This window comes from Taudactylus pleione, unplaced genomic scaffold, assembly GCF_031769625.1.
Source record: "Taudactylus pleione unplaced genomic scaffold, aTauple2 ptg000070l, whole genome shotgun sequence".
NCBI lineage: Eukaryota > Metazoa > Chordata > Amphibia > Anura > Myobatrachidae > Taudactylus > Taudactylus pleione.
Genome location: NW_028284472.1, coordinates 8,676,154 through 8,696,150, shown reverse-complemented (window position 1 = coordinate 8,696,150; position 19,997 = coordinate 8,676,154). Strand labels below are relative to the sequence as shown.

General features: G+C 46.6%; 2 protein-coding genes and 1 long non-coding RNA gene across 4 annotated transcripts in view; 1 reads left to right on the top strand and 2 right to left on the bottom strand.

Annotated features, from left to right (window-relative positions):
- The window catches only part of LOC148533747 (cytochrome P450 2B4-like), a 109,742-nt gene extending 102,596 nt beyond the window's left edge, over nt 1–7,146 (bottom strand). The window contains exon 1 of the mRNA XM_088467237.1: nt 6,628–7,146. The gene's annotated coding sequence lies outside the window, so the exon portion shown is untranslated. The remainder of the gene's footprint in view (nt 1–6,627) is intronic.
- Nucleotides 7,147–7,632: 486 nt separating this feature from the next.
- Nucleotides 7,633–19,997, top strand: part of LOC148533745 (uncharacterized) — a 40,151-nt gene continuing 27,786 nt past the window's right edge. Inside the window, exon 1 of the long non-coding RNA XR_015877682.1 lies at nt 7,633–7,796. This is a non-coding gene — a long non-coding RNA (uncharacterized LOC148533745). The remainder of the gene's footprint in view (nt 7,797–19,997) is intronic.
- Nucleotides 12,501–19,997, bottom strand: part of LOC148533744 (cytochrome P450 2K6-like) — a 68,649-nt gene continuing 61,152 nt past the window's right edge. For both annotated transcript variants that reach the window (XM_088467235.1, XM_088467236.1), the window contains 3 exons: nt 19,331–19,515; nt 16,408–16,549; nt 12,501–14,987 (listed from right to left, as the gene is read on the bottom strand). In XM_088467235.1, coding sequence (XP_088323361.1) covers nt 14,809–14,987; nt 16,408–16,549; nt 19,331–19,515 — 506 coding nt within the window. In that variant the 3' untranslated portion in view covers nt 12,501–14,808. The remainder of the gene's footprint in view (nt 14,988–16,407; nt 16,550–19,330; nt 19,516–19,997) is intronic.

Below are 19,997 nucleotides of genomic sequence, written 5' to 3'. Positions count from 1 at the left end.
ACAGTGAGCTGGAGGTGAAACAGAACTGGAGGTGGCACTGGGCAGGGGGCAGGAGAGATACAGGAGGCTAGAAGGGATATTGGGCAGGAGACACAAGGTGACAGAGGGAGCAGGAAGCTGGAAGAGACACAAGGCAATAAGCTGGAATGTTGCTGGAGGTGACATAGGGAGTAGGAGGCTGCAGGAAACATGGGGCTGAAAGTTGGAATGGTGCAGGGATCTGGAGGTGACACAGGGCAGGAGGCTGGAATGACGCAGGGTACTGGAGGGGAGACGGGGCAGGAACTTGGAATGTTACAGGGATCTGGAGGTGACATAGGAAGCAGGAAGCTGCAGATGACACGGGGTATGTAGCTGGAATGACAACGGGATAGATGGGACATGGAGCAGGAGGTAGGAGTGACACATCATATGGGCAGGATGAACCTGTGTTGTATGATAATGACATTAATTATATTCCTACACAAACAGGCATCTTCCGGACAATGGGATTTCCTACATGAATAGTGAATAATGACTGAAGACAGCGTCTACTCAGGGAGGGCTGCCATAACGTCACGACGCATCACTGAATAAGAGAGGAGACGCGGCATGGGAGGACTGGGGAGCAGTTAGAACGGAATAAAGAAGAAGAGTGTGGTAACTAAGGTAAGTGTCTGGGGTTGTGAGGGGGGGCCCTGCCTATCTTGGCAGTCCCGGGCCCCATCATTTCTGATGGCAGCCCTGTGTGGGGCACACGGGCCCCTGGGTCCAGTGGGGGCCCGCACCTCACACCCTGCACCCATAAAACTTACCTCTCCGGAGTCCCATGACTGCTCCGGTGTCTGCTCCTGTGAATACGTCTGGAAAATGGCCGCCACGGCCATTTTCCCGGTGAGCTGTGCATGACCGGTGACTCTAGTGCCCACGGTCTATAAGTGCGGCACTCAGTGAGCAGCCGGCCTCCAGACAAAGAGGAGGGGGCCCGTGTCGGAGACTGCACACGGTCTCCCTCCTCTTTAGAAACGCCCCTGGACTCGCCTATGCCATCACAGAAGATTCACCTCTTTCCGATACCTCCTTGGAAAATTGATAAATAGACCCCATATTCAACTGAAGCTCCTCAAAATATTTAAAAATATTTCACATTTGTACAGTCAAATAATTGTTAAACTTTGGTGATGCCAGAGGTGTAACTAGATATTTGTATATAACAGATGTAACTTTGACAAGAAAGATGGGACCCTCTCAGCTCCGGGCCCCACTGCATGTGCACCCCTTGGCCCATGGGTGATGCCATATCTTGTCCATATTAAACAATGCTATATTTTAAGTAGTTGATCCACAGGGCGTACCCAGATCCAATCCGTCTATTCAGCACTGTCTGTCTATTAGGGTCCAAATCAATCAATACAAAGAAACCAGAACTGAATAGTTGACTTGGTATAGTACTACCACAAAATCCTACTTGAATAAAAACTGTGTCAATGGTAGAGATGAGCGGGTCCGGCACCCCTCGGATCTCTCCTCTTGCCCCGGATCCCTAATCGAGGCAAAACCTTGCGATCCTCTGTCGGATCTCGAGGTTTTGCCTCGAGCGGCATTTTTAAAAATCCCTTTGCCTTCAATGGGCAAAGAGATGATTGACTGACAGAGCCATCTGTCACGGCTCTCAGCCAATCAGCATTAAGCCCATTGAGTGCAGAGAAAAAAGAAGATGGTGTTGGTTCCCGAGACTGGCACCCCCCACTGCTGACACACCTGCTGCTGGCACCCCAGCTGTCGGCACCCCCGTTGCTTACACCACTGGCTCCCCCATGCTGCCGACACAGCCAGCACCCTGCATTGAGAACACCCCTGCACTGCCGACACACTCAGCAAACCTGCACTGAGGACACCGCCTGTACCCTGCACTGAGGACACTGCCAGCACTCCCACACTGCCATTCCATGTACTGAGAACACCGTCAGCAACCCCCGCACTGCCAACACAGCCAGCAAACCTGCACTGAAGACACCGCTGGCACCCCCGCTCTGCTGACACCACTAGTACCCTGCACTGAGGGCCTGATTCAGAGCTGCTCGTAAGCGGCCGCTCGTTCGTTCCGAGCGATGTTCGCACATCTGCGCATGCGTATGGGTTGTAATGCGCATGCGCCAACCAGTAAGTGTGCTCGCAAAATAGCGAGTGCCTGCTAATATGAGTGACAGAATGAGGCATTTGTGGGTGGTAACAGGGGAAGGTGCCTGAAAACGGGGAGTGGAGATCCGAACGCAGGCGTGCCAAACAGTCAAAACGGGCGTTTTATGGGTGTGCATAATTAACAAAGCAGCGTCATCAACCACGTCACTTGGTTGTCTTTTAGCCTGAACTACTCGCATGATTGCTAAAATGCTACTACAAGAATAGCGAGCAGTTCATATGCCGTTCGATGTAATCGATTAATCTAATAAATAGCGGAGATGACGTATGATGCGAGCGGCCAGGGGGGGCGTTTTTTCAAAATAGCGAGCGCATGTTTCGTTCGCTCGTTCAGACAGAGGCGTCAACAGACCGCAAAGAGCGAGCGCTTAATTTAAATATCCGGCCCCTTTTTCAGAACGACCGTCCACAAATAGCGTCCGGCTCTGAATCAGGCCCTGAGGACACTGCCAGAACCACAGCACTGGCATTCCATGTACTGAGGACACTGTCAGCAACACTCGCACTACCAATAAAGCCAGCAAACGTGCACTAAAGACACCGCTGGCACCCCCGCACCGCCGACACCCTTCACTGAGGACACTGCCAGCACCGCAGCACTGCCATTCTATGTACTGAGGACACCATCAGCAAATCCCCGCACTGCCAACAGCCAGCAAACCTGCAATAAAGACACTGCTGGAACTGCCGACACCGCCGGTACCCTTCACTGAGGACACTGCCAGCACCGCAGCACTTGCCATCCCATGTACTGAGGACACCGTCAGCAACCCCGTTCTGCCGACACTGATGTCCTAGTAAGTGCACTATTGGTGTATCAAACCCACACTGTATAACACAGTTGGTCTGATTCAGACCCGCTCCCGAGTGCCTAGCACTCGCAAGCGGGTCGATGGTGGGGTACACACGCATGCGCAAGCCCCGGAGCGAGAGAGAATTTCTCTCGCTCCAGGACACTATATAAGGGGCGGCTGTCGATGTTGATCGACAGCTCGCTCCATTTTGTAGGCGGGGCCAGGAGGGTGGCTACACAAACGGAGGCGTTCCCAAAGGAACGCCTGCCGTTTGTGGGAGGCACCAGTGATGTCAGTGGAGAGCTTCCTGCTCTGTCGCGACCATCACCTGGCCGCCCGCAAAAGCTGTGGATGGTCACCCACAGCTTTGCGAGCGGCCAGGAAGCCACAACCCAAAAAAAACCCAAACGCTGATGATTCAAAACGAGCGTTCTTAAAGAGCTCTGAATGAGGCCCTGTATCCATGTTGGAGATTGGAAGCTGAACTGCCACATGTTAGTGCCGCCCACTGTATATGAAACCTTTTGGCCTTGACTAGATGGAGAAAATAATATTGTGAGATGGTCAAAATTGATTGTAAATTACTGGAAATAAATGTTATTGAGGTTAATAATACTGTAGAAACAAAAACAGGCCCATTTTATGTGATTTTAGTTGTGTTTATGATATTTTAAGAAAAAATCCAGGTCCAAAACCAAAACGAAAAACAAAACACCAAGGTAAAAAAATCCAAAACCACATTCAAATCCAAAGCCAGGGGAGATCCAAAACCAAAACACGAGGGTCGGCGCACATCTCTAGTCAATGGATGTACACAAAACGAAAAGCAAAGACAGCCAGATGTTTATACAGAATATCATAAAACAATCAAAGCTGGGTAAATATGATTCCCATATGCAATTACAGTATGTTGACCATAGATAAGAGCCGTCTGTGTGTCTTTTGTTTAATTTAGCACCATAAACTGATACTTCTACGATATTATTGGAAGCTCATATCTATGGTGATTTGTTACCAGTGATCACAGGGCCCGATTAAGAGAGCGACGGTAATGCAATTGCAGCTGCATTCTCTCACGGATCGCAGTTGCTAAAATATACTAATGCCTTCCAAAGCCAAGCATAGGGCCGTCCGATGCTGCCTTCTCCTATCCGTCCGACGACGTACTACAGCGTAAACATCGGTAACATCAACGCACAGCAGGTAGTCAGGCTTTATATAAGGCAGGTCTGACTCTGCAGCTCTCCTGAAACGCAGAGATCTCTCATGCTGCGCAGGAGAGCGTAATGGCTCATTTATACTGTACAAGCCCATGAAACGGCGTTTAAACAGTCAGACACGACGGCTTTTTTCTAACCACCCCCCTGTTACCTCCCCCAAATGCTGACTACCTGTCACTCACTTTGCAAGTGGGGCCTCTGGGTCTGATTCAGAGCCGGACGCTATTTGCGCTCGCTCGTTCAGAAAAAGGGGCCAGATATTTAAATTGACCATTCGCTGTTTGCGGCCTCTAAGGCTGAACGAGCGAACAAAACATGCGCTCGCCATTTTGAAAAAAACGCCCCCTGGCCGCTCGCATCATACGTCATCTCCGCTATTTATTTGATTAATCGAGTACATCGAACGGCGTATGAACTGCTCGCTATTCTTGTGGTAGGATTTTCACCCACAGCTTTGCGAGCGGCCGGAAGAAGAAAAACAAAAAAATGCCCACAGACCCAGCGAGCTGCCAGCGGCAGCGAGCGGGTCTGAATCAAGGCCCGAGTGTCCAGTGGTTGTCTGATTTGCTGTCTAGTTCTCGGGCAAGAAAGACAAGTCGATCATCAGGATGGTTTTTAGTCATTCACATGTGCAGATGGAGGGCATCCATGTATGTAGGATGGACCTTAACCCCTAGGCTATTAGGACAGTATTACTTTTTTGAGGAGCAAACGCTGCAAATGGCGGACACGTTCTGCGCCTGTAGCAGTTGATAGAGTGCGCACAGAGGACCTGATTCAGAGATGTATGCAAACCTGATAGTTTAAGTACATCTCCGATTTATGGGGGTCTGCGTATGTGAAGAATGAGTCCTGCCTGATTGCTCACAGTGCTCCCTCTTAGTCAATCATGCTGCGTATTTTGGGGGCAGACACAAGGACCTTTCTGCAAAATGGGGGGGTTCCGCCCCCATTTTGTAGGCGTGGCAAGCCCAGGCCCTACATCATCAGACTCCGATATACTGGACACGGCTGTCGGTTCTGGCGGCCAGGCTGAGTAAGTCTCACCTTATGCCGCCTGGCCAAAGCAGCACCCATTACGCCTGGTGGTTGCATATGTGATCCGAGGCAGCATCTATAGATGCTGCACTCAGATCGCAGATGCATGCAGTGTCTATTTCCTTCAGACACCTTCTGCTGCATCTGCATTTCAGTTTGCCGGTAGAGCGCAGCCGCTTCCCTGCGCCTGTGCAATATCGTCCATCTCTGAATGATGCCCAGAGTAAGGGCTGCGATTGATTGAGACGCACTTTAGACGCACAGTCTCAGATATGTGTTGGAAATGTAGTAGGCGTTTCTGGACGGTGATAGGGAGGTAGCTTAGCACACGCACAGCTATGGTCCATCTTTTGAGCGTGTTATGGGAGTTGTCACTAGCGACGTGTGGTTCGGCTTTCCTGAAATACCAACACAACTTAGGGACTCTGAGTCCAACCGAGTCGCAGTTCTGAATCACTTTGGGGTTCCGAGTGGAACAGAGTCCAAACTCGGGTCTGCTGTCATTTCGGAACATGGGTTTTGGATTGCATGTAAACAGGCCCAAATTACATGATTTTAGCTGTTTTCATGGATTTTTACCGTTTTTAAGGAATACAAAAATTAACCAAAACCGAATCCGAACCAAAACACTTGAGGGTGGTTTTGCCAAAACCAAAACTCAAGGGTCTATGCTAGGGATGTGCGCCGACCCCCGTGTTTTGGTTTTGGATCTGTATCTCCTACATGTTTTGGATCTGGATTGGTTTTGCCAAAACCGCCCTTGCTTGTTTTGGTTTTGGATCTGGATTACTTTTTTCAAAAATTGATGAGAACTGCTAAAATCACATAATTTTTTTTTTTGTTCCTGCATTAATTTCCACCTATTTCCAGTCAATTTTGACCACCTCACAGCTCACAATATTAAAGTATTTTCATACGGTTTAGGCCCAAAATTTCCACCAAGCTAAAATCCCATCAAGATTCCATTTCACTAGAAAAGCAATTCCCAACCTGTAGATAAGTGTTATGCCATCATCCGAGCGCAGAGACACTGTAACAGCAGCAGTCGGGTAGTCTTAGGTGTCACCCCATGACTCCATGAGAAGTCAGAAATATAATTGATAGTGACAACCCAATAGCGCTAGTGACAAACCCCCAAAAAATGCAAAGTTCACAAATAAGTAGGGAAAGACTTTTAACCTCCCTTCAATTGAAGCAAAACTGGCTGATGGTTGAGATGTTCTTTTCTTTACAATGCGTAATGCCACTCATGCCATGAAAGATATAAAATGGATAAAGACCATAGTGTAAAAGGTATACACTAATTTTATTAGACAATATCTCAAAGTAATGTTAATAAAAAGGTACTGAACGTACAATAAACCCAACAAATAATAAATCAGGAAACAACTGACCAGAAGTATAAGGGCCTGTAGATAGATGGTGGAGGTCTCCGGAAACCCCTTGTCAGCTCCTAAACGTGGGACTGAGTACTGGCTTGTTCCCCAACAGATGTCCTGAAGTCACAATTCATCAATGCGTTTCAAGAGGTAGTACTCTCTTCTTCCAGGTACTTGTGACTTCTACTAACACTGCTTTAAATAAAAGGTCATCCTTTGAAACCCTCTTTAATTTACTGTAACTAGGGGCTTATAAAAGCACATAAATCATAAAAAACACCCATCATGTGTTAACAACAATAAATATTAAATATCTCTTCTGTAATAGAAAAAAAACAATTCCAGATAGACACTGCGTCCGTACGGTTTAGACCAAATAATTAAAACGCTTTTTAGGATATTCCCTTGAACGAGCCGTGTATATCATACAGTACTAAATGGCCAATTCCATCTCCCTGTGCACGGAGAATATGGCTGCTTCGTCCCCGCTGTGTTCGCAAAGCACTTCCTGTGCTTCTAACGCATGCTGGAGTGCATCACCTTCCGGTTCTTGGGAAGGGCGCTCCCTAGTAGCTCCGAGGTTCAGCATCCATCTTGGGGAGGGCGCTCCCAAGTAGCTCCGGAGTTTAGTGGCCATCTTGGGAAGGGCGCTCCCAGGTAGCTCTGGGGATCAGTGGCCAGACGGACCGATATATCTTTTTAACAGATCATATTACTGAAAAATACACCTCCAACAGTCCTTTAGTGGTTCTTCCATTTTTTCTAAGGGTGAGAAAATTCCTATGAAGGAATGAATTTCTTCCTATGAATAATAGGACCACTTTAGAACCACTAAAGGACTGTTGGAGGTGTATTTTTCAGTAATATGATCTGTTAAAAAGATATACCGGTCCATCTGTACTGTATACGACACATACCTCCTCCAAGATGGCCGCTAAACCCCAGAGCTACCTGTGAGCGCCCTTCCCAAGATGGCCGCTAAACCCCGGAGCTACTTGGGAGCGCCCTTCCCAAGATGGATGCTAAACCTCGGAGCTACTAGGGAGCGCCCTTCCCAAGATGGATGCCAAACCGCAAGGTGATGCGCTCCAGCATGCATTCCAAGCACAGGAAGCATATGCCCGGCCGTGTCTGTTCCCAGTTACTACGTTCTTGTGGAACCTTAATTATTGTCTCTACCAACTGTAAGTATTACCAAACTTACTCAGTGAATATCATCTCTGCTGTTGTTTTTCTGCATATTCAAATATCCAACTTACGCAAGTGCTGCTACTACATCTGCAAGTTTTGCTGTGTGATTATCATTGCTGTCTACTAAATCACTTATTTGTTAAGTGGACTAGCTATCCTGCTATTAACCCTGTGGATGCTAGTTCTGATTCTGCTATTACCCTGACCAGATGGCATTACCATATAGAAGCCTATGGGCTTCTATCGCTAGAGCGCTGTGAGAGGGAACCAATCGATCCCTCGCAGCACCCCCCGCGGCACACGTGTCCTTCTGGGCATGTAGACCCTGAAGTCCCTTATTCGCAAAGGACAGCTCTTACCGAGATAGCGATCCTTTGTGCATTCTTTCATACATACCACTGTTACCAACACCGGCATGCATGCGAAATACGGCGGGAGGCATTGCATCTCGAATGCAATGCGTCATGCAGACACAAATAGATGTAGCTCCTTATAGGATGCAATGCAATAGGCCTCCTAAAGTGGCATTTTATGATCTCAATAAACCACACAGGCTTATATTCAGTGGTATCAGATAATAAATGTTTCCAAAATATGCAGTAAATATTTTGTGTATGTGTATTTCTGGGTATACAATCGGGAAGCCGACAGCCAGCTTCCTGACTGCTTTATCCCGGCATGGGATAAATGACCGGCGTCTATTTCTAGACGCCTGTCATTTCTCGAAGCCGGGAGACCGGCGCCCGGCATCCTGATCGAAGGGATGCCGTGAGCGGACAGCAACGGGGGGGAGGGTTAGGTTTAGGGCACCCGGGGGGGACTTAGGGTTAGGCACCCCCTCGGGAGGGTTAGGGATAGGCTAGGGGGAGGGAGGGTTAGGGTTAGGCATCCCCAGGGGGGGACAGGTTTAGGCAGCGGGGAAGGGGGGGTTAGGCACTTGGGGGGGAGGTTAGGGTTAGGCACCCTAAAGGAGGGTTAGGGGGTTAGGTTAGTATATACTTACCTTTAGGACGATCGGGATTTCCAGCACTGTCGGGCTCTGCTGTTTTGTCGTGCTGCCGCTGCCGGGAATCGTACTCCCGGCCATGCGGCAGCCGGGATTTCATACCGATTCCGTATTTCTGTACGGTCAGGAGAGCAACAATTGCGATCTGCAATTGATCATGATGAATTATGTATTTGATTATTGAATGGAAGTTTATTAGTCAGAATAGGTAATTATTTTAATTCAGGGTTAATTACAATATACAGGGGGGAATTTTCTAAGAATTGTGTTGGTGCGATTTTGTGTTTTTCTGTGATAAACCCGTGAGTTTGCAAATCAGGAATTTACTAGAGGGCAACTCGCATGGATTTGACATGTCACACGGCATATCACCATCGGACCAAACATCGTCTCAATAACATTGACATCTATGCAAAGCACACATTTAGTAAGATTCGTATTTACCAACACAAGCGAACTTGCACCGAAATCACAATGCAACGCACTAAATAAATAGACGGCCAGTTAGTAGCGTGTTTAGAAGAAGCATACACATTGGGCCTGATTGTGCAATATCCATTTTTACACAGAACAAGCTTTTGCCCATGCAGCAAAGTCGCACTGCGCACTCGCAGCGACAATCTTGCGATTCCATATGCAGAGATAATCCAGTCGCAAAGTGAGTGACGGGCAGTTAGCATTTGGTAGAAGCAACAAGGGGGGGGGGGTGGTTACAAAAACACAGGTGTGTCATAAGGTGCATACACACTAGACGATATGCTCCCTGAGCGATAGCGTCAAGTGTGTCCCCGGCAGGCTGTGCTCAATGTCGTTCATGACATTGAGCACAGCCGCTGAACGATATCATTAGCGATATCGTTCAGCGCCGGGCTCTCTCACCCATTCCCTGACATGCAGCAACCTGACGAGGTCGTCAGGTTGGCCTGCATGTCAGCCCGATGAACGAGGATGACGAACGACCCGCGGGAACGCGCGTCATCGTTCATCTTTTTTGTGTTAAAAATGGACGATAAAGTGGACGACTGAACGATAACGATATCGTTATCGTTCAGTCGTCCACTTTAATCGCCCAGTGTGTACGCACCATTACCGTTTAAACGCTGTTACATGGGCGTACATAAATTAGTCATTGCAATCTCATACACAGTAACAGAGCTCTCTGCATGTCAGTAGAGACGCAGTATTTGAGACAGGCCCGACCTGCTGCAAGGGCTGCATGGCTGGTCTATGTGCATCGATGTTACCGATATTTACGCTGCTACACTATGTCGGATGCAGATGAGAAGGCAGCAGCGGGCGTCCCTGAAAGCATAAGTATATTTCTCAGCTGCGGTCCGCGCTAAAATCACATTAGCGGCCATTTCTGAATCAGGCCCTAAGTCTGCAGGAAAAAGGTATTTTTTCTACAGAGCTAGGGCCTGATTCAGAGACAGACGCAATGCCGATGTTTTCGCATCACGAGCAATTGTTTGCTATTGTGCATTCACAAATGCTGCACTGCGCCCGTGCAGCAATTGTAATATGATTATATTCCTACAGAGGAACCATTTGCAAAGTGAGTGACAGGTACTCAGCATTTTGGGGGTGGTAACGAGGAGGGGGGGGGGTGGTAAGAAGACCGCAGGCGTGTCTTACCGTTTTAAACACCGTTTTATGGGCGTGCATAAATTAGCCACTGCGATCTCCTTCGCAGCATGAGAGCGTTCTGCGTGTCAGGAAAGCTGCAGTGTTTGCGGCTGGTCAGACCTGCTTTACATGCTGCGTCATCTGCATCAATGGTTCCGATGTATAAGCTGATGTATGCCATCGGACAGATATGAGAAGGCAGCAGTGGGCGTCCCTATGCCCGGATGTGCTTTGGAAGGCATTACAAATTTTAGCAACTGCGATCCGTGAGAGAATGTAGCTGTGATTGCATTACTGTCCATCTCTGAATCAGGCCCTTATGGGCCCATTAATTAATGATCGCATTTGCAATGTGATCTGGGCATGACATTACCGCTAATGATCGCACTGCAAAAGGAGCCCGTCCCTGCGATGTGCCCGGAGTGCTGCCAGGACTACTGCATGTGCAGACGCCACATGGCTAATGCAAACATATTTGTGCATTTCACCGCTTAGCAATTGCTAAAATATGCGATTGCATCAGCCGGCGGAATTTGTAGAGACACCACCAGAGCCCTCGCAGCTGCCCACAACTACGTACAGAAACGCAGCTTTGGACACAGATCATGCAAACATTGACTCCTCCAGTGAGTCTATGGTCACTTAGAATGGCCGCGGTAACAGAGACCCTGGAGTTTTGGCTTAGTACACGCCCAGGAAACTGCCCCGACACACCCGCGTTTTGGCCGAGACTGCCTGTGACCACCCACAAAACGGTATCTTCCTGTCAATTCATTGGGAGTGAATCCTCACAGCGAGCTTGATCGCAAATCAGTGATATACACACTGCCTGAGCAGTTTAAATAGACTGGGCCATTTAAATTTGGTTGCGGCTAGATCCTTCAGCTACAGGACCCTGTCGTCAGTTACGATGCACGTGGACATAGAGTGAAAACAGTAACCTGGGGCAAGTGAAGAGAGCCACTGTGTTCCCGAAGTGTGGCGAGCGAAGAGTGCCCGCGAGTGTTCAAATTTGTACTATTGGTGGCCAGATTATACAGTTGAGACAAAATAACAGCGCTTTCAGGGCCCGATACTGCACTTCCACCTTCACTCCAGGTGACTTCCGGGTCCTTTAGCTGAAGGGGAACTAGGATCAACCATTTAATTTGGCACCAACATGACATCAGCAGTCACATGCAAAGAGTGGAGAGGGTCAGCCGTCCTGACTACAGTGCGGTGTGGAAGCAGACTATGGAGGTGGGTGCTGGATAGTAGAAGACCGGTACCTAACCATGAAAGAGCCGTGCCTGTCTGGGGGAGACCAGCACCAACAGGCCGGGTAAGAAGTAGCCAGGACCCGTTGTGCTGTAACATACACTATGTTCAAATTGGTCTCCTTAATTCCACTATCCTGCAAAATGGCGCTGTATAAATAAAGGACATTAAGAATAATAAGAGAATAGTGGTGGTATATAGGGGCTAAGTGGTGAATCTGTGTAAAGCACACCTCCTTCTGATGTGACCAGCAATGAACAGGTGTTTGGAGGGGAGGTGGCTAAGGGGCAGCCAAGTGCTATTGTCATGCAGAGAGGGTGTGGCCACATCCCCCATTGTGAGTTTTTGAGGTCCACATCAAGAGGAGGCCATGAACCCTGTCACAATTTAAGGGTCTGAAATATTGGTAGACATAGTAAAGGGGCCTATCCATTACACGACCCGTTGAACAATCCGACCAAAACCAGGAGGTTTTGGTCGCATTGTTCACAAAGTCGTGTAATGGATATCCGGCAAGGACCAGCGATGTGCGTGCACGTTGGGTCCTTGCCAACCCCGACTATCTACGGAACATGCTGGCCAACCTGACGACGGTCATCAGGTTCCCCATGTTCCGAGATAGGAGGTCGGAATCCTGCACTGAAAGACATTCAGTGAACGCTGTTTAGTGCGGGCACCACACCCAGCGACCTGAAGGTCTGAACACTAGACGTTCAGTCTTTCAGGTCGCCTAATGGATAGGCACCTTAAGACATACCCCACTCATAGACGACTAATAACATTCTTCTATGCGATACAAGACACATACTTGTTATACAAAAGTCAACATTTATTTAATTGATAAAAATTAAAAAGCAAAAGTACTTAAATTTAACATACTTATAAACTCTGTTGGTTAAACCATGTTTGTACAGTCATTTTCTATTCAATTACATGTAGCTCTCATAATAGTCACAAAATATAATTGTTCTAATACAATTACAACTACAGTAATTTGTTTGCTAAAGTCAGTCACATCCATGACGAGGGAATATATCACTTTATAATTATGTAACACAATACCATCTGTTCAAGATACAAATAATTCTAATCTGTGTGTGATACAAACAGTAGCAAATATTTTACATACAAATACTAAGATTGTGCTTTTATGTTTTTAATTTTAACATTTTTTTGTTTGCATATTAACAAAATGGATTTATTGCTTTTTAGACATTTTGATGTAACTTGTTTAATCTATTGCTTCCTCAGACTGGTGACAGATGTACGAATTTCCTGTGATTTAGTTTTACAGGCGATTTCCAATAATTGGCCAATATCTGTAGTTCCATTTCTTCCGAGCTACAAATGTTTTTATGACTTGCTCAGACAAAACAGTTTATAAATGCACATGGGTTATATTTATTATTCTTTTGCTTTTTGTTATATTCTGTAACTTGGTACACGAAGAAATTTTGTAAAAAAAAAAAAAAAAATACAATTTAAATGACATTTCTGTATTATTTAAAAAAAAAAATTCCCAATGATTTGAAAACATTTCATATAGGTCATGAATTTTTTATTTTTTTTTTATACCAAAACTGCACTGTCCATTTAATCTGTATAGTTGATCAGAGTCATATATGAGTGACAGAAGTGTGCAGCTTTGTCTCTCTGATCTATAGGCTTTTTTGAAAGACAGATGAAATACAGTATAAAGAAATAGAATTATCAGAACGTGCAGGAGGAGCATTTATAGACCAATAAATTAAAGCCAACTGAGGTAGAAAACCCCTTTAAGTCAGGTACAGATGACACCTAGGGGAAAATTTACCAAAGATCGATATTAGATCGATGTAAGTCGTTCAACAGTAATGGACGTTCCGACTGCAAAATCCACATATTTGTCATTAAACTTCAATTGAAGTTGAAATGCTACAGATTTTAAAATTGTTCTAAATTGACCTTTAGTAAATTTACCCCTTAGAATTTTTGCTCAACATAACACATGTCGCATGGCGTCATTTAGAGGCCACGCCAAGGATAGCTAGTTTTGGACTTTCCTGTCTTTTTTGCTCTGCAAGGCATCTTTTTCACATTGCAGCCATACACTAACAGGATTGTAGTGTACTAAGGGCTTAGTAATTGTATTTTTCTCACAATGGTGGTAGTAAAAGTTCAAACATAGTGGAATGTAAGATGTGGCACACTTATTCAGACCCCAGACACTTACCTTTATCTCAGGTTAGCACCTTTGTCATACTACTAGAGCCTGCAAACCCACTAGTGGTGTAAGGTTACGCATACCTTGTGCTTAGTGACAATTCAAATGTGGCAGGACACAAGGCACGACTCACTCATATCGGCCTCGAATTCTTGCCTTGGCTTTTTCTCAGATTAGCGCCTGTCACACTGCAAACCCACTAGTGGTGTATAGGGAACACCAGGGGCGTAACTATATCTACAGGGGCCCCATAACAAAAAATTTTATGGGCCCCCCTCTCAGCCCGCGGCCCCCAATCTCATCCCGCTCTTGACCCCCGCCGGTCTGAGGCCCCCCGCACCCCGGCTTACCTGATCCATGGTCGCGCTGAGCAGGGCAGACCCACCTTCCCTCCCGGTCGGCTCCATCTCACTGACTGATGTTGGGAGGAGGTGGCCACACCTTCTCCCAGTATCAGCCAATGGGGAGAGCCGGAGGCGGAGCTGACTGGGAAGACGCGACCACGGAGTGGGGGGGCACGCAACCAAGGAGCAGGTAAGTGCAGTAGAGGGGAGTGAGGAGACGGATAGGGGAGTGAGTAGGGTGCGGAGGGAAGGGCAGCGGACAGCGGCCTGGCACCGTAGGTGCAGGGGGAAGGCCGGGCCTCGGGTTGGTCCGGGTCCCATAGCAGCCGCACCCCCTGCACCCACGGTAGTTACGCCACTGGGGAACACATACTTTGTGATTATATCACATTAGAACTGCAAAACAGATGCAAATTCAATACAAAAAAAATACTAAGCGACTAGATGGTGCAGTTTATTTGCACTTTTTGTGGCATGCCAAACTGGGCTATTTGGCACATTAAGGATTGGTTAGTGAGGACACGTCTGTAGTAGTTCACTTAGTGTATTATTTTATTTGTACTCTGATCTTAGGCGCGAGGCACAGCACAAATGTAATGGTGCATAGGAGGTGTTGTGAATCCAACCGCAGCCTCTAAGCTCAGCTCAGCCCCCGGAGGAGCGTGGAAAGTAAAGTTCTGCAGCAGCCTTGTAAAGAAGAGGAATAGCTCCATCTTAGCCATATTCTCACCAGCGCAGCTTCTTTTACCTAGAGAAAATAGATATATTATCCATGGAATAGCTGATCACATACTGTATATTGCTAGTATTGTGGAAGTGTATCTCTGCAGACTGAATACAGCAATACATAAATACTTACTAAAGTAAACATTACTATAAACAAAGTTTAAACATGACAATGATAGCCTTAGAGAAAGGACTAAGGACTTTTGAGGGGGATCGGTATGAAATACCGCCGGACGCATCCCGGAAGACCGTCAGTGAAGACCCTGACAGGTATTTAAACTATTACTAACCTAACCCCCCCCTAGTGGTGCCTAACCCTAACCTTCTCCCAAAGTGCCTAACAAAAACCCGCCCTGTAAGTGCCTAAACATATAACCCTCTTTCCCCGCAGCCTAACCTAAGACTCCTGGGGGGGGGTGCCTAACCCTAACCTCCCCCAGGGGTGCCTAAACCTAACCCCACGCCCTTACCCTAGCCTAACCCTCCCGGGGGGGGAACCTGACCCTAAGTCCCCCCGGGAGCACCTAACCCTCCCCCCCCGTGCGGCTGTCCGTGCCCAGCTTACTTTCAATCGGTATGCCGGGCGCCGGGCTCCCGGCATAGGTAAAATGACAGGCGTCGGGATTTCGACACCTGTCATTAGACCCCTGCCAGGATTAGACAGTCGGGAAGCCGGTGGTCGGCCTTTCCTTTGTCGGCTTCCTGACTACATCCCCTTTGAGGGATAGGGACAGTAAAGGAGAACAGTCAGGCTTGGATCTGTTGGTGGATTTGGACTAGAGGTTGCCACGGGAGTGGGATGTGAAAGGCTGGGCTGGAAGTTAAGTGGCTTGAGAGCTGCAGGAGAATGGCAAAACTATAGATAGTACTAAGCTTGCTGGGTTGAGGAGCAGTAGCAGCTATTAAGGAACACTGGGATTTGCAGTACCCGTTATACAGGGTTACTGGGATGTGGAGCAGTAGCAGCTATTTGGGAACCCTGGGATTTTTTTTTGGAGAGATTCCTAGAGCTGGTTACAGGAGGTCTGAAGCGATCAGTGGGAATCAAGTAGTGCTGTTGGACTTCCTTTATACCCGCTGGGTCTCCGGTGATTGGCCGTTCCCTTTCCTCCAGCCTCCTGTCTCTCACCATTGGAGTACTGTGATCTTGTTACTCAGGACTAAGATGGCGGCGCCCAGGTCCGGCTTCACATGGAACGCTGATCACTGTGGCCGCTGAGAGAATAGATGACCCGCAGACAGCGGGAGCCAGCGGAGATGGGCTGGTGCGCACTCACAGAACAGGAGAGGTGAGTGAGCGCCTGGCAGGAAAGTGCAGCACGCACCCATTTTGTGACAAGAACATTACAATGTGAGATACGTTATGAAAGTAGATGGTATAGAAAAAAAAAAATTCCTAGTTTTTGTTTTCTTATTTCCTGTGACTTATTAGATGTAATTACCAGCTGAAAATGGCATAAATGCTTCATTTTTCACAAAATGCCCATCAGAGTCCAGAAAGTGCTGAGGGTAAAACTCGTCCGGTTTCTCAAAGTGATTCTCGTCTCGGAGGACGGAGGTCAGCAGCGGGATGACGTATGTCCCCTGACGAAATAAAATAAAAAAAAATTAATACAGTTTTAAAATTCTAGGTCCAACTAAAAAAAATTGTCATAGTACATACTATAGTATATTTCATGAGATGTATGTTTATTATATAATTAAGATAAATACATAATTCTGGGACATTCATGCTATCCGAGAGTGCCCAGAAGTACAAACTAAACCAAAGTCTCCAGCTATCAGATCTATCAAAAGGCTAATGCTGCTCCTCAACTCTATGGAGGGAATTCAAGTGTGTTGCATGCCGGCGGCCAGTAGATGGCGCTCGACGGAGCAATTCAATTGTTGCTCCGTTCAGGCGCGCACAGCTGCCACCGCTGACAATTCTACTCGAAACACACAGAGCTGGCGAGCAGAAATGACCGAAAAGTGACCTGTTTGAGCACCCAAACTGGGCATATCGTGACCACCGTCATTTTGGCGGGCTGCTAACTAGTAGGTTAGATTTTCCCCAATACAAGTAGTACCCTGCCCTGCTGGATAGTGACTGGGAACGGGGAAGACATCATGGTGGGTGTGACTCTTGTGCGTAGAGGCCAATCGCATTTTTTCTATCTGGCCTAGAAATACCATGTTGCGCTGCTGGTGCCCAGGATTTCTAAATTAGTTCCTGAGATTACATTTCGGCAGTATGCTTTGAGTGGAAGTTCTTGGGTCATCCTAAATCCTAAAATGAATTTATTGAATACTAAATTATATAAAAAAATTCAAAACAAATGGTAACAAAAAAGCTATTTAGATTGTAAGCTCCTAGGAGCAGGGTCCTCCTCCTCACTGTCTCACAGCCTTCTTCTCTAGCACTTCTATGACAGCCTTCACCTTCCCAGCTGTATTGTGTATGGAGAATTGTGTTGCTAACTGTTACTTGTGCTCTGTTTATATTTTGGTTACTGTATTGTAATGTAATGTTCTGTGTACGCTTTACTGTATGTACGGCGCGCGGACCACTTGTGGCGCCCTATAAATAAAATGTAATAATAATAATAAATAGAACATTTTTGTAGCTGAGAATTTCTTCCTAACCGGCTTTCTCAATGGGAACAGCATAGCTTGATGAAGTACTAATGACCCGACATAGAAAATAGTTTGGTCAGCAATGTAGATTATTTTTATCCTGAAGGAAGGGTGCGGCAGACTAGATAGTCATTCATCATGTTGACACTGCTGAGATATCAATATGATAGAATGTTAACAAACCGTCCCTGGTGGTCTAGGGGGGTCTTACCTTGTTCTGATGGCAGCGGCTTCAGTGGATCCTGGTGATTACGTGAAGAGCGGTTACGGCTGAGTTATGCATTGCAGCGAGTACAGTCTCCCCTGTGCTGTAACTAGCGTAGTGCGACCAGTGCCATGGTACAGGGCACCGCAGGGCAGGGGCGCTGTTTGGACCTGTCAATTTTCCTGTTTATTATCATTCTCACTTGTAGCTTTCTCTTCTTTTATCCCCAGCATCTCCTGGCCTCTCCTATCTCTTCCCTGGCCCTTCCCCATGAGGCCATGGCCCTTTTTCAGGTGCACTCTTATGTCCCTACTTAAAAAATGGGGGGGGCACCAATGCTCTCTCTGGCACAGGGCACCAAAAAGTCTAGTTACGGCTCTGAGTCCCCCTATCCCTAACCCTCCGCCTAGTGCCTAACCCTAACCATCCTGTTCCTGAGCTTAATCATGTCGCCTTACGACATTTTAATCGCAATTTCGACATAGCTGTTGACATTGTAATGTCGATCTTATGATTGCATCCGTTTAGAAACTCGTAATTGTGTTTGTTTGTAATAAGGATTTAGTTTTAGTTGAAAATTAACCCTCAAAATACTGAGCACTGGTAGTGGCTAGGTTCGTAAGGTCGAAGTGACAAAGTTCATACAACATGACAGCTAAGACCTCCTTCCCAGATGGATTTCCATGTTAGAGACTACTACATGTAGGAGGTAACCACTTTCCCTGGAACCTCCTATGTGTACTCCTCTGGAAGTTTCAGCTGTCCTGCACTGTGCACATCTCTATAACATCCACATTAGACTTTCCAATAGCGTGAGCTGCATACAGAGCATAGGTCTCTCTGCTGTAAACTGAATTGTACAATATTGAAGCACAGAATATACACGGAATCTCTAGGTGAACAAAATAGATGCAGTAGGAAGATCCGCAGAATATAACCACACATCACAAGCACCAGACACTAAGGGGTCTATTTACTAAGCAGTGTTAGGAGACAGAGTGAAAAGTGATAAGAAAGTGCTAAGGTGCCAGCCAATCAGCTCCCAACTGTCATCTCACAGGCTGTGTTTGAAAAATGACAGTTGAGAGCTGATTGGCTGGTACCTTATCACTTACTTATCACTTTTCACTCTGTCTCCTAACACTGCTTAGTAAATAGACCCCTAAGGGTGCAGTGGACATGAAAGCTGTGCTCTGCATAATAGAGGACTGATAACCCTCTATAGTTATCCAGCAGACTGGCACACTGCCCACTGTTTATTAATATTATCACACACCTCAGATATAATAGCCATGATATAATAGAGTCCATCTCAGATACATAGACTAAATAGGCATTACGCCTCTTACCCGAATACATTTGTTTAGTAAGAGAACTCCCTAGTAGCATGTGAAGAATTTAAAGGTCAACAACAATTCTTAGCCGACATGAGTGGCCAACTGGTTAACCAGAAGCGGCTTATTCTGTAATCCTGGCATGCATTCATTTATCTTAGTTTGCGAACAAGTACAGGACGCATCACAACACTAATATTTGTTGCTTACTTTTGGTAAAAAATACCCCCTGAAGGTGACATCCTGGGCTGTGGCATGTGGGAGATTAGTTGGTACTATGTTGGCAAATCTCTGAATCTCATGGATGACGGCGTCTGTATAGGGCAGATCCTTCCGATGTTCTATTTGAGGTCCTGCTGACCCAATGACTTTTTCTATTTCATTTTGAACATTTTCTGTAGTCAAGAAAGGAGGAAACAGGGAAAAATGAGCCGTACTGTGACCAGAACTACAATATGCCAAATCGAGATCTCTCATATTTATGCAATTAGCAAACTGGTCAATTCTTTTAAGGTTTTGGCATGTAACCTGGTAAATCATTTCTTTCTATAGTATACAGTTGTAAATCACGTACACGGGCTTCAGAAATCTCATTCAAGGCTACAATCATTTTTGCTAATTTTTTTTAACTCGCCGTCATCGTGGTGGGAAGTTGTTACACGGACGTTGAGTTGGGGTCATTATGACCCGGGTATATTCCTTTTTCATGCAATCTGGGGGATGCATCCACTTGTCGATTAACCAGAGAGCTTGAACAATAACGACATCGTTATCGTTCAACTGCTCATTAATCGTGCATGAAAATGTTGGAAACGACCAGCGATGTGCGCTACCGCTGGTCGTTTCCGACATCAATCATCGCCTGAACATGCCGGTC